The sequence below is a fragment of the Sciurus carolinensis genome, chromosome 1 (assembly GCF_902686445.1).
Source record: "Sciurus carolinensis chromosome 1, mSciCar1.2, whole genome shotgun sequence".
Taxonomy (NCBI): domain Eukaryota; kingdom Metazoa; phylum Chordata; class Mammalia; order Rodentia; family Sciuridae; genus Sciurus; species Sciurus carolinensis.
This window is the reverse complement of record NC_062213.1, coordinates 163,727,142-163,742,116: the sequence shown is the minus strand read 5'-3', so window position 1 is coordinate 163,742,116 and position 14,975 is coordinate 163,727,142. Positions and strand designations below refer to the sequence as shown.

General features: G+C 46.1%; 1 protein-coding gene across 3 annotated transcripts in view; it reads right to left on the bottom strand.

Moving 5' to 3' along the window:
• The window catches only part of Dab1 (DAB adaptor protein 1), an 872,128-nt gene that overhangs the window by 22,739 nt on the left and 834,414 nt on the right, over window positions 1-14,975 (bottom strand). For 2 of the 3 annotated variants that reach the window (XM_047566521.1, XM_047566531.1), the window contains 4 exons: window positions 10,847-10,897; window positions 10,708-10,755; window positions 5,699-5,761; window positions 3,329-3,437 (listed from right to left, as the gene is read on the bottom strand). In XM_047566521.1, the coding sequence (XP_047422477.1) occupies window positions 3,329-3,437; window positions 5,699-5,761; window positions 10,708-10,755; window positions 10,847-10,897 (271 nt within the window). The remainder of the gene's footprint in view (window positions 1-3,328; window positions 3,438-5,698; window positions 5,762-10,707; window positions 10,756-10,846; window positions 10,898-14,975) is intronic. The other variant, XM_047566538.1, reaches the window with a different exon arrangement.

Genomic DNA, 14,975 nt, shown 5'->3' with positions numbered 1-14,975 from the left:
ATTGCTGCTTTCCAGTTAGGTTTTGAAAGTGTTGAAAATTGCAATTTATAACCAGATGCTGGCTCCCAGTGACACCCCCATTATTTGGAAAAAGAAAAATAAAAAGTAGACTAAATTATAAGAAGCACACTGAAAACTAAGGGATTTCAGTGTTTATATAGAATTTGTATGGTATACCGCTTATGCACGTGGTCTGGTTCAACTCATTCAATTATTCAAAAATAGACCTACTGGGTGCCTGACTCTATTTTAGTCCCTGGAAATCCTTGCCTCGGTAAGGCTTACACTTGGGGGAGGCTGATCGTTGCAAGAAGCTTCTAGGGCAGTTGTGACTGCTCTCTCTTTCATTTGTAGGGACAAAAGGCAGTTCCTGGAGAAGAAGACTTGCCGTAGCTGGTGAGCCACAGAGCCGGCGCCCTGGTGAGCAGCATACAAACATCTATTAAATGACTCCTTGTTAACACTGCCAGGCTCTGTTAGACATGTGTCACTACATGCACTCACCCCTGTGATTCTCACAACAGCTCTAGGAAGCAAATGATCATCCCCATTGTACAGGTAAGTTCCTTGAGGCTCACAAGAGACACAGTCATCTAATTACATAGCTGGTTAGGGGCAGACCCTGTTTTCATACAAGTATCTTGCCCATGGTGACCAGGATGAAGGAAAAAATACAGGGTAGACTAGGACATATTTTATTCTATTTTAGAAGTCATAATAATAACAAAACAACAACACAACAGCAGCAGCATATTGTACATTGTATCTATGCGTGCCAGCATTTTTAAGGTGCTTAATTTTATTTTCTCACTTAATTTTTAAAATATTATTGCAAGGTAAGTATTACTTTTCCAATGCAGATATAAAGATGAAGAAAGTCTGACTGACAGGTTCAGTAATTTGCCCAGGAATCTAGACCTTATTTTTAAAAGTGGTTCAGCTGGCATGGTGGTATGTACCTTTAGCCCCAGCTACTCAGAAGGCTGAAGCAGGAGGATTACTTGAACCCAGGAGTTCAAGACCAGCCAGGGCAACATAGTGAGAACTTGTCTGAACACAAAAGCAATAACAGCAACAACAAAAAAGGCTGAGCCAGGATGGAAACCCTGCCCATCAGATTCAAAAACCCTCCACTGTATGATACAGCCCAGTTCATGGCTCTGTCTCCCTATCACTGGCTTAGCAATCAGTCATAGGTAGATGAAAATGTAATAGCTATAGGGGTTTTTAAGACCAGTTAAGGGAGGAAAAGGGGCAAACAGTTTAACACCAACTGAAGCATATCATATACGTATCTTAAGTAAAGTAAGAAAGTAAAAATATGCTAATGGAAATTAGTTTTAGACTCTTGTTCTAAAAATTGAAATCTTGGAAGTAGTTGATCAATTTTCTTTTTATAATAACTGGAAGAAGTAGCTTGTCCACTGTTTGCAGTGGGGCTGGCTAAGTAGTGAAACTAAAACTCTTAAACTGAAATAGGCTGGGGAGAAGGCACAAAGGGGACAGGTACCCAGACAGGTCTTCAGAGTGCTTTAAATGGAACACCAGCACAGGAAGAGACATGAAGTGCATATAGTACCATCTTGTCATTTATAGAAGAAAATGGGGAGTAGGAAGGTGTGAGTAGGTCCTGGCCTGGAATACCCTTAACCCTGACGTGTGATTCCCACCTTGCCCCTTCCTGCCCACTGCACAGGTGCCAGCTCCCACTGCGCAGGAGCCCCTCCTGACCATAAGCTTCTTGGCTGGGACTCTCGGGCCCCCATACCTTGCTCTGTTTTGCTCTATCCATATATAATCCCTTACCATTTTCTAACATATTATGTAAGTGACTCATTTTTATGTTATTGCTTATCTCTGCATAGGAGGTAAGGGTTTGGTCTGTTGTGTTCACTGACACACCCCAAGCACCCGGAACAGGAGCTGGCACAGAGAGCGCACTCAGGACTATGCCTGAAGATTAGTAAGCATGGGACCTAGAGTTCCCATCATCTGTCCCAGATCTTTATAGATGAGGAGGGAAAAAAAAAGGCAAACATGGGAATTCTGAAGAGAAGACTCAAGCATAGGAGCATGAGCATTTCTGATGGAAGATGTTATTCTCATTTTAAATGATATTTCTATCGCACTAATCCCAGGAGATTTTAATACCCATTTTAGAACAGGAAAATGAGCCACCACCACCATTCCATTTCAGGGATGAGTAAAAAAGAGTTTCAACTGGGAAACTCAGCAAAGAATACATTCCTTGGCTACCTGCAGATTCTAAACTGTAAGTCAAATGGTCACCCCCAGCCTCTCCTGCTTCTGAAGGCTCATCAAGATCCCTGGGCTCATGAGGAATAACTGTACTTCAGAACAGAGTATGAATTCTTAATTTGTTTCCAATAAAAGGAAGGTTTATATTTGGTGGCAAGAATTTGATTCTAACACTATGTAATTAAAAGTAATTATTTATAGAAAAAAAAAAGTACAAGAAGATTTGTATTCTAAAATATTCAAACTCTCATCTGTCATTTATAAGAATGAAGTCAAGAAGGAAAGATAATGGAACAGATTTCAATATGTAGTTAAAGGAAAACACAGAGCTCTTTCAGGTTCCCATGTATGTAAAGAAAAGAACAAATCCACTTTTGGCTACTTCTAAGTAGAGTGGTCTGGCTGCCTGGCTGGAGTGTCTCTTTTGCCAGGGAATTGACTCCTGGGGCCACCCATTTGTGACCCACCTGTGATACAGTTACTAGTTACCCTCTTTTAATAGTAATATTTATGTTTTAAGGAATATTTGGAAAACAGAAGAAAGATTTTCTAAATCTCTCAGACCCATCACCCTCCCAATTCACTGTTAGCAGTTTGCTCTTGTCCCATAGGGTCCCACGCCACCCTGTATGGGGAACCACGCCTTCCTTGTCTAGCACCAAATAAGGCAGATCTCTTCCATCCACCAAGTGTCAGGAGGAGAGCTGGCCGTGTCTCCTCTCCTGCTCAGCACCTCCCCTCCCTCTGGCTGAAGAGGATGAAGGAAATGACCTGCATGGATGCCCCTGCTATGTATGTGCCATGTTCCCCAACACTGTCCACCGGAGTCACCTAGAGTCTTCCAGGTGAAAGACATCAGGGAATTTTAGCTAGCAGCGCGCCAGAGCTTTGTGTGAACCTCCACGCCCCCACCCATAGGGCAGCTTCTCCAAGGTTCTGAGGAGCTGCAAGAGAGAAGGAATGGTGGTTCCACAGATGTCTTGGCATAATTCGGTGGCTGGGTCCATCACCCCTTCCTCCCTTCAATGAGTGGAGGCCAAAGCAAGGGCAGCTGGCAGAGAGGGCGTACCTGAGGGTACAGCAGCAGTGCCGAAAGGTACAGAGCCAAACACGTCTGCACTGGCCGGAAGTGTCTGGGATGAAGGCGGGATGAAGGCATCACCTGGAGTTGCAGGAGTCTGTGGGACAGAGAGGCAGGGACACATGAGCAGTCATGGCGCACCGCAGGCAGCAGGGGAGAGGCGGGGCCGCTACAGGAGCCCGTCCTGGGGCAGGCCACTTACTCAGTGATAGAGACTTCATCTATGGAATGGGAAAATGATAGCTCTAGAGCTGCCATGGGGATCAAAAGAGATCATGCATTTGAAATATTCTTTTATATTAAGTTATTTAGCACCAAGCATAGCCATCCAGTAGGTGCTCAGAAACAATAACCAGCTTCTCCGTGACTTCATGTGCACTCTGACCTCTTAGAGGGTGTATTCAGGCCATCGGGTTATCACCTAGTATCTGGTCTTCACCCTTCAGAGGTCATCTTTTAGAAATGGAACACAGCCCCTGAGGACCTACTGTGTGCCAGTTCAGGGTTTGTCACGTAATATGTGGTTAATTACCAGGTGTTGACAAAATGAACAAGGAAAATTCAGCTTACAGGGCACAGGCCCTTGTATCCTGGTGCCCCTAGAATCTTGCCCACATTTTCATTTGCAAAAGGAAGTAAACATTGTCAAGAAGAAAACCAAAGCAACTATGCCTGCACAGTGGAGAACTGTCCAGTGCCTGCCTGGTCCATTTCAGGATTCTAGAAGGTGCTGCAGGAACTGCCTGCAGGTTGTGGGTACTGAAATAGAAATGGCAGTTCCCATAGTTTTCACATGACCACACCTGTTTGCAGCAGGCTTTTGCCTACAGAGTATAAGTCTGATGCCATAATATCCTTGTTGGGTTTCCTCCCCCCTTGGAATGGACTGGGGCAAGCAATTAATCCTAAAACCTGGCAATTAGGCAAAGCCATTTTTAGACGAGCAGCTTGCGGGACGAATGACATTGTTCTGAGGATTATTAAATACCCATTTGGACGGTGCTTGGGTTCAGGGCCAGAAGCACAGCCATGAGCTGCTGTGTTAAGCACTTTTAAGGACTGCTCTCCTCCACCCACGTGACCCTGTGTGAGTCACATGTCCTCCCAGAGCCTTGGTTTGCACATCTGTATAACACAGGGGATAAAGTCGGAAGAGCTCTTCAAACCTTTCTAGCTCCACTGCCCCCCAGTTCTGTGATTCTGAGTTTCCTGTTTTCCCCAAATGGAGAGGCTGAGAATCACTAGAGCCACCCAGTAAAGCTTCTCTGGAGACAGGAGCTGTGGCCCCCACCCCCGCCCCCTGTGGTTGCTCTGGACATCAGGTGTAGGGAGCAAGGCAGCTGTGTCTTGGCTCCCTGGCGACAGCTGTGGGCAGCAGGGTCTTGTGCCATCTGTTCTCGGTGGTGAGGTTACAGCCCTTTCTCTGTGAGGCGCATCTTGCCAATGAACCGTAGTACCGTCTCTGGGTTTGCACACTGCGCAGTGCCCAGAGGAACAGTCCCCTCCCAGCAGCTTCAGCCAGTGCAGCTGCGGCTGACTGCTCTCCACCCACCTCCGGGAACAGGCAGGGAGGGGCCGAGAGGCCAGCTCCCTCTTAGCTTTGCAGGGGCTGCAGCGTTGCTTTTGAATGCATACAGCACAGGATTTCTATTTTGCTTTGGTTTTAATTGTTTTCTTCTTTTCATTTTCAAATCCGGGCTCCCTGAAATCTCTGTTTCCTGCAAGCATTGGCTCAGATTCCCTGGCTGAAGCTCTGGCTGGGAATCCATTGCTTCTTGAGAAATTGAGGGAGCACAGATCATGGTCTGCAAGGCTACCCGGCAGATTATGGAGGAAGAAAACAAAACACAGGAGGGAGAGAAGAAGGAAAGAAGAAAGGGGAGAGGGAAGGGTGGAGACCATTCCTTTCCTGCTGGCCACCTGTGTTGTGCAGGGGCTCAGGTAAGCATAGACAGATAGATGCCTGATCGTGTTTGGTGTCCTGCTGAATTTCTCATTTGCGGTTCTAACCAGATCACATACTCCCTGTGGGCAGGAACTGCATCTTACTCATGTCTCTCCGAATCCAGCAGAAGAGCAAGCCCCCAGGCCATGTCCTGTAATTGCTTAATGTATGGTCTCATTTATTTCTTAAAACAGAAGCTTCATATATGGAAAGATATTCCATTCTCTCCCTCTCTCTCTCATTTTCTCTGAGAAAATTAAGGCTCAGCATTGCTGGTTAGCTTGCCCGTGTAACACAGGTTTGAAATTCACAAGCAGACGTTCCTCTTTTACCCAAGGCTCAGATTCTCTTGACTGTGTGACTGAGGAAAGAACAGAAAGGGTTGTGGGGCTCACAGGGAGATGCATACTTACGGGGGGAGAGGTTATATCAGGAGGGGTGGACATGTCCCCAAAAAGTTCTAATTGGGTCACAGCCTGAAAAGACAAAAAGATAACAATGTAACCAGGAGAGCAGATACTGCCAGACCTACTTTAACCATATGAGGAGAAACTTTCTCTCCTTCATCCTGACAGTATGAACGGTAAGTCCTGTTAGTCATTGCCATACCTCGCGATCCCAAGAGCAACACTACAGAGCCTACCATCACACAGGAGCGGAGGACCCAAACCTTGCTGCGGTGTATCTGGCTGTTTATCCAGGCTTGGTCAATGTCACCCACAAGCCACCTCCCATGAGCTAAAATAGCACTTCACAATTATGTACCATCGCAGGCCAGCACGGCCTCCCTCCCAGCAGGCCGCCGTTCCATTACTGGTCTCTCTCCGAAGTGTACCTATACGTATACAATGTCTTCCATGCGTAAGGACACCAGGGACGATCTCATGGTCACTTCTCATTACATGCTCCCAATAACACTAACCCTAACAGGTAGAAAGCATCATCTCCATTTTTGCAGATGAATAAACTGATTCTCACAGGGGTGACATCAAGGTCACTCGGGCCAGATTTGCAATTTTCTGTATCCAGAGCATGCAGTCAAATATGCACTTCCTGAAAGAGTCCATCTTTGGGATAAAAAATGTAGTTGGAGGAAAAGAAAACATTTCATTTAATACCAGGAAGGGCATCCAAACAGCCAGCATATACACCATCAATCACTACCAGAAGCTTTGTGCCGGGAGATACTGTACATCGGTCCTCCTGCCCATCATGCAGAAACACCCAAGAAGGCTGGCCAGAGCAGCAGAAGAATCCCTTTAAAATACACTTAGAAATTAATCTGCATCTATTTCCAGCTTCAGAGACCACAGAAAGTGTCTGGCCAAGAATCAAGTGGCCCGACTTAATTAAGAGAAGGACATAATTACATACTTTGTACAAACCTGTCCACTAAGGGAAAACCACTCTCCACTCATCTTCAGATCTTAAGTGATAGCTTCTAATTGAGGAAACCTAAACTCATCACTAATAGCATAGGGAGAGTCCGGTGGCCCTGCCACCCAGGTCCCCTGCATGCAAATTATGCTCTAACCAGGTCCTGGCTGGAGTTCCAGGGTTCACACAAAGAAAGGGACATTCTTTGTTCCTGACAAATGAGCCCTGGGCTCAGGAAAAGGTCCCATGCCTGTGGATATACTGCTGAGGTACCCCTTCCAACCTCTGCAACTCCTCAGAGCTCCTGCTCCTTACTTGGAGGATGGAGACGATAATCTCCTTTCCACAGTTATCGACCACAGTACAATTTGAGCATCCCTAATCTGAACATTCCAAATCCAAAATGCCTAAAATCCAAAACTTTCTAAGCACTGACATGGAGTCACAGGTGAACTATCCCACACTTCACCCTGTGTGATGGGTTGCAGTGAAAACACAGGAGCACTGAATAGCTTGCATAAAATGTCTTTAGGCTGTGTGTACAATGTTTAGGAAGCATAAAGGAATTCTGTGTTTAGACTTGAGGGATTTCATTATGTATGCCAGTATTCCAAAATCTAGAACAATCCAAAATCTGAAACACTTCTGGTTGCAGACATATTGGGAAAAGGTCTCAACTTCTAGTAGCTGGACTGGCTTTGAAGTTTGGCTAAGCCTGATTAAAAAGGCACAAAAACTTTCTGCTGGAAAGGAAGAAGCTTAGCCTTCTTTGTTGAGTCACTTTCAACTCTTCTCCTTGAGCTTTCAGATTGAATAATAGAGCCTGGCATGCCAGAGGGTCCTACAAGCATTAATTTTCTCAGTAACTACACAGTGTTTTTTCTTTTCTATAGATATTAAACAAGAGTTAGGTGCTGGGTGCTGTGTGAGGTGCTGGGGGCATAATAAGGAGAAATGGCAACCAAGTCCCAAGCTCCTGGGAACTTATGATCTGCTGAGGATGGGGATCTACAGATAAAGATTCTTTCAAGGAAAGTGGCAGGCATGGCAACGGAACTGCAGGGCACATGGTAGCATGCAGGAGTGGACTTCGCCAGTGTGGAGCCAATGAATTTAGGGAGGGTTTTCCAAAGGGAGAGCCCAGAACTGAATCCCACAGGAAAAGAACAACAGTCCAGGAAAGAAAGAAGAGGAGGAGCTTCCCAGAGCAGCTGGCAGGTGACACAGCAGCAGTTTGGTATTCCCAGCATGAAGGTGGGGGAGAGCAGTTTGGCGGGGGCCAGGGGCCAGGTGACAGAGGGACTTTGTGCATTTCAGTCTTTCCTACTGCCTTTAACAACTGGATTCCCTCTCACGGAGTACCAGATCAGCAGCTGATGGGAATGAGGTGGCTGGCATGCCAGGTGCTCTCCCAAATCTGGAGGGACCCTCAGTGCTTTTCTGGGTTAACCTCCTTCAGCATACTAGTAATATCTCATATGATTTGGTGAAACTCTGCCAGTCCTTTCAACTCCCTGCCAGCTTCCTGAAAGGGCTAATTCTATTTGATGAATTTAAATGTAGCTTTCGGGCTTCCTTGGGATTGGAACTTGATGCTTTTAAAATGGCCCACAACTATTTTCAGTGTTTGGAAAATATTAAGATGAAGTTAATAATTAAGTCACATGATTTACATTTCAAATGCGGCATCCTTTTACTAACATCATAAATATAATTTATTGGCTAATTTTGCTCCTTAAGCACAACTTTTAAAATAACCTTCCTTCTTGAGATATAGGCGCTCCTCTTGCCAGACGATTTTCACTCAAGGATTAAACAAGAAAAACATGGAGAGGCATAAAACATAGATGGTTATTTCATTCCATTGGATTTGCTGTTTAAATAGAACCCTGAGTTAATTAAATTTTATAGAAAAAGGAGATTCTTGGGCTATAAAATTAAAAATAATCCAAATAACCATGTATGATGGAGAACCTGGGATAGTCTGTTTTCACGGTCCTCCCCCCATGTGGATCCTAGTCCTTTTATTCGTAACCTAATAAACAGGGTTCCATCTGAAAATATTGTCCTAATTAATCATTTTTAAGGCCTCAAGAGAATAAAACTAACCGTGTACTTTTGTAAAATGCTTTATCACTTGCAAGACAATTTTTAGCACGTTATCATCCTGTTTGACACTCTGAGTCCCAAGGAGTCGGCAGCACAGGACCATTGCCACAGGCTGCTCTTCCCAGGTGAGCTCCCTGAGGCTGAGGGGAAGGGATCTGCCTCTGGTCAGTCAGCTAAAAGGCACTAGGATGGACTTGACCCACAGACCAGTCCCTTGTTTATCTACCACTTCACCAAGCCCTAGCAAGCCTTGACGAATGGTCAAGTCCTGCTGCACAATACCCTCTGGTCAGAGGCCAGGGATCCTAAGAGGTCTGCGATGATGCACAGCCATTGAAGCCATCTGGAGGGTCAGCTCAAGGTGCCTGCTGGCCCGGAGGAAGGTCCTTTCCCCACTGGCACCTCAAAAGCAGCTGTAGAGGGCAGATTTTGTCCCCTCTTTAGACTACTGGATATTCCCAGGGGTACACAGAGGGACACCAGAAGCTGCCAAGGTCAGTGAAGGAGATGAAAAGGAGCTAGATGTTTAGGAGGTGCCCTTCGATTTCTCCGTCAGGTCTGTCCCTTCCCCAGACAGTCTTTGATATGAACAGGTGATGATTTTCCGGAATATCTGGAGCACTATGCAACTGCTGCTCAAGACTGGTCTCTTGATCCATCTGTTGCAACCAGACCACTAGGACCCCCTGAGAAGGCATCTGAAGGCATTAGTGACTGTGACCCCCAAGACATTCTCATGGGCCCATTCCCTAGGTTTTAGCATCAGGAGCGTCCCTGAGACCCTTTAAGTAACAAAGGTTCGGGAATGCCTGTCACGTATCAGCTACTGTGCCTAGAGCAGAGGGCAGAGACCACAAACCTTGCTTGAGGCTGTGAGCTGTCTGTTTTATGGACAGACAGACCTACAGACACAATCAACAGTGTTGTGGAGGACAGAACGCAGGAGGTTGTGAAAGGAGAGTCTGCCCCAGGGCCTTTGCACATGGTCTTCCTCCTCCTAAAGCACTCATTCCATCCTTCCCCCTTTGTCTTTCTTGTTCATCTTCCAGAACACAAATTAGAAAATAATTCCTTTTTTTCCAGGAAGTACTTCCTAACTCAATCTGTACCCCGCCCCATTGCACAGAACAGCTTATCTGGTACTCCTGGATGAGTGGTTCTCAGGCTTGGGTGCACAGTGACATCACCTGGGGAAAACTGCTGCTGCCTGGCCCCACCTGGAGATTCTGAATTAATTGGGGTGAGGTATCACCTAGTCCACGGAACACTGAAAGCTCTCCTAGCCTCTCTAAATGGCCGCCACGGTTGACAATCCCTGTCTGAGAGGCCTCCCGACACCTGTTGTTCGGGAGTGATAATGCTCACTGGCCGGGGCTTCAGCCAATTGGAACAAACGTAGGCGGCATGCCAGTCCGTCTATACCAGGGCACGCACTGGGTGAAGAGCGGCCCTGCTGAGCTGAGTTTCCAGTGGACTGCGCAGGTCTGAATTCCCGGCCTGCTGGGCTGCCCTAGGCTAGGACACACAGGGAAGCTGCTCCACTCTGCCCCGCCCCACACTACCCTATCTACCCTCCCCTGCTTTTCCCTTCCCCGCCTGCCCCATGCGATGTTGTACTAGGTCATTGTTGAGTACAGGGCTCTGTCTTCCTCTCAACTTTCCCTTTAGCATCTGTCAACAGGATGTGACAGGAGCGTCCAAAATTCACTGAATGAAAAGAAGGGGTGCCACCTCTTCTCCAAACCCTGGCCCCCACACGTATGCACACAAGTGTATGCACTCTCACTTTCTGACCTCATGCAGGGCCCGCCCGGAGTTTTCCCGGAAGATTAGAACAGGCCCCACCGGAACCACAGAGGCAGCTCCTGCCGCTCAACTAGTTCAGTGTGAATGCCGGAGAACGACCAGGAGGTCGGCAGGAGCCTCAGGGCCTTACCTTGGTCACCTCAAAAACCTCATCCAAGTCCACCGACGGGTTTCCGTTCTGTAACCACAAGGCATGACTGATGAGCATGAAATGAGCAATGGCACAAGGACACACAACCCTCAGCCCGACGGGGCCTGCTCCTCCTTACCGGCGAGGCTGCCGCAAACCGTTCTTCAAAATCCTCGAATGGGTGGCTGTTCTGAAAGCGCAAGGGATGATGAATGAGGATGAAGTGAGTGACACACAAATGACATGGATTTATGAGTTTAATGATGACGGCGTCGATGGTTTACACTCCCACGTGCTCAGGGCGGGAGCTGTCGCCAGTGTACTGTGACACGCTCCGGGCAGAGGCAGATGAGAAGACACGGGTCTGGTTAGGAAACACGGCAGCGGCAGATCTGCAAGCGTGAAGTCCACCCTCCTGCAATGGCAGACGTTACCCAGCCTGCCTCAGCAGTGTCTGCAGACAGTCAATGTCGGTACTTCAGATCTTTCTCCTGAGAGAGAAAATGCCACCCTGTGCTTGAGCGAAACTTAGCTCTGCGGCATAGCGTTGCCTGTAGCATTGACCACGTTGCCCTCTCTGCTCAAACGCTGCTCCGTCTCATCTCTGCAAGTTCATTGCTCACCAAATTCCTGCAGCCCTGCTGAAAAGCACCTCTAGCATGAAGAATTCCTCCATCCTCTGAGCTGAAAATCCTCCTCCTCCTCAGAATGCTCAACTGGGTGCTCCCTCAAATAGAAACCTTGTGGTATGTAATCCCCAATCCCCAGCAGCTGCCCCGGGGTCCAGCACATGCTCAAAAGGATGCGAATGAGTGTGCGTCTTAGAGGTAGCTGGCAGTTGGCCAAATCTAATTGTTCTCTTAACTTTCTATTTTATTATTTATATCACATGTTACAGATAATGCATATATCTCATATACATGTAAATTTTAATGACCATGTTTTGGTCCATATGTACAAGCTAATTATTCTTTGGATGGTTTCCAAGTAGCATAACATTAACGTAAATTCACAAATATTGGCATTAAAATGGAGCTGTTAGGCAGGAACAGAAATAACTGCATCAAAATTCCTAATTTTGAGGGGAGCTTGGAAGAGTGGGGAAACTATTACTACAGTCTTAAAATACTGCTCATTTGCTGGGAACTGCTTTCACCCTGTTTGTAGAAAATGTGACTGTTCTCTCAGCCCCAGTTACAGGACGCAGAGTGGAGCAGGAGAGCCAGCATGCCCACGTCTACATCATAGGGCCTCAGACCAACAACCCGTGAGCCCTGCCATCGGCCACCTGTTTCTGCCAGGCACTGGCTCACCATGACATAGCTGTGACTACAATGAGATGAAAAGCCACTACATTAAAATAACCCCCATTATTGTTTGGTCAGACATGGGGCGTGGTGGTGAGATCGTATTAGTCTAAGTGAGCCTGTAATCTACAGTGTGGCCTAAAAGGTTAAGGTTATGTCGCTACATCCTTTATAAATTCCCACACTTCTAGGGATTTATGGCAGGGCCCCTACCAACTAGCTCTGGGTCATAACTTTTAATAAAAACATTTTTTAGTGTCCAAAATCTCATTACATCTGTCCAATATAAAAAAGCAAATGGCTTCAGAGCATGATGGATGAATTAAATAAATTTGAAAAACAGCCCGTGGTGGAGTCTCATAAAAACCTCACCATGTCCCACATAATGAAAATGTGGGAAGATCACCAGCGTTGGCGTGAGCCTGTCACCTTCCTGGTGACAGAAGAGGTGGCCTTTGGTGAGGGGCAGAGCTGAGGTGGGATGGGTGATTTTAACACGTTCACATGAAGCTGGGTTTGAGTGACGTTTTGGAACCACACAGATGTAGGCCAAGTCCTGCTCATGCTACTTCCTGGTCCTGTGACCCTGAATGAGGCCATCAGTCTCAGTTTTCTCGTTTCTAAAGTGGGGCTGGTAATGATGCCACCCTCTCTGGTTTATCAAGAGGATTAACTGAGATGCACATTTGTTTAGTGTTAGGCACATAGTACATGCTCAATAAATAGTAGCCATTATTTTGTATCTTCTCAACCCTGTTTGTAGAATATGTGACTGTTCTCAGTTTTTTTGATTCATTTTAACAAGGGACACACACACAGTTTTTAATGTTAAAAACTATTATTACATAATATTGGAAATGGAAGTAGCAGCAACAAAAATCTTGCTGGACCCCCTCTTTCATTCAGATATACAGCAGACCTGTGCAACAGGATGCCCAACACTTCTAGGATTTCCAGCCTCAGTGCTGAACTGTGTAGCTCATTCTGAATCCCTTATCCTCTCTCTTGTCTTGCTCCTGGCCACAGTCTTGCCTGACCATATTCTTCCCATCTGTGTCTTTTGTACCAGGTGCTGGGTTACCTCACTGCTCTGACCGACTTGGTCATGGCTTAGGGCTCCTTTCTTCTGTCTGGGCAACTTTCGGTGATGGTACTGAACTCGATCCAGCCAGGGTAAGATCCTTCAGCCAGAGCCCCTTTCCCCAGCTGGGTCTTACGGTCAGGACCTGAAATGCATTCCCTGGACTCCCCACTCCTTTCCCACTTCTCCAACTCTTGACTTACCCACACCTTCCACCAGTTTCAGTTCATTTAGATTCAAGTCTGAGTGCTTCTGATAGATAGATACACATTTTTTGGTACTATCATAGCACGCATGTAGCTATTCTCCTTTTATACACTCAACACGATGTCAAATGTACCCACAACTTCAGTTTCCAATGAGGTAATTTAAAAGAAGATATTCTCCTGTGGTGTTTCAATACAGTTCTACTCTGAATCTTCATGAAGACACTGAGATAAAGTTCCCACAAGGAGGGTCCCTTCCCATAATCTCTTTTTGGAGCAGTAGGACATTCTTGCTCTGTAACCATGGAAGGTAACAAGTGAGACCAGATTGACGTTACTTTTACAGCAAAAATGATAGTGGATGAGATGGGGACTGGGGTGAAAATATCAAAAAGGATAAATACTTACTTAGAGCCCAGTCAGAAACAAGCTGTGGTTCTTGGCCACACAGTACAACCCTTTGGGGGAGCCTTCACGAGACTCCTGGTGCCTGAGTCCCATCACCAGAGGTTTGTATTCTATAGGTCTAGGGAGGGGTGCTGCATTCAGTAGTCTTTAAAAGCTCCCCAGGTGATGCTAATGTGCAGCCAGCTTTGTGAATCACTGTGCTGGGGAATGAACTCTCTGTAGGAATAATCAGTGAACGTCCTACTGGGAAAACTGAAGGCATCTTGATTGATTAGGTAATTGATTAATTAATTCTTCAACAAATGTTCACTGGGTGCTTTCCACATGCATGTCCTAGAGATTCAACAATACACACTACTCCATCTCATCAGCTGAGAGGAGAGCCAGCATGCACGGTCATTGCAATGCGGGGGTGGACAGGACTGGGCGGAGGACCCAGGCTGCTAGATCTAAACTCCAAACTAAGACTCAGGCTGCAAAAGAATGAATTCAATTATCCATTTAGAAGACTCAGGAGAAATGGATTAACTTAGGTGATTTGTAACTGCACTAAGATGGGTCTTATTAAGGACACCTAGTGATTCCAGGCATTCGAATGCATGTTATCTTTCCCTAGTGAATGATTTAACAAGCAAGGCACATGCTAATGAAGACTAATTCCCTCTGGGCTATCGAGCAGTTTATGTTCTATCACCTCTGGCCACGAGTAAGCAGCCACTTTCCTACTGTTTGGCAACTGAAGAACAACAGTGATAGGTGGGAAATAGAAACGATGATACTGATGAATGGCTTCTCTCTAGATGGCACCGTCCAACAGAGAGTTCCATGATGACGGAAAGCTTTCTGTCTCGTGCAACATGGTAGCCTTTGAACATTTCAGGTCTGACTAGTGTGACCAATGAACTAAATTTTAAATTTTATTTCGTTCTATTCAGTTTCAATTCAAACAGCCACATGTGACTCGTGCATAAGACAGCACAACTCTAGATAAAACATGCTCATGAAGTAAAAGATCAAACAAACTGCCAGGGACTGGGTGCTTCCTAAATGCTAGACCTATTCCTTCCTTACATATTCCCCAGTATTCTTTTAAAGAATATCACACATTTGCATTGGCTGGAATTAAACTGAGAGGAGAATTAAATTCTTTGCTGTCTAGACAGTACCAGGAAATCAAATTCAGTTTGCAAAAACGGCAACCACCTTCTGGATATGAAGTTTTTCTTCATTGCCTGGGCCTAACTTTGAGCCAGATAGTTGTGGGGC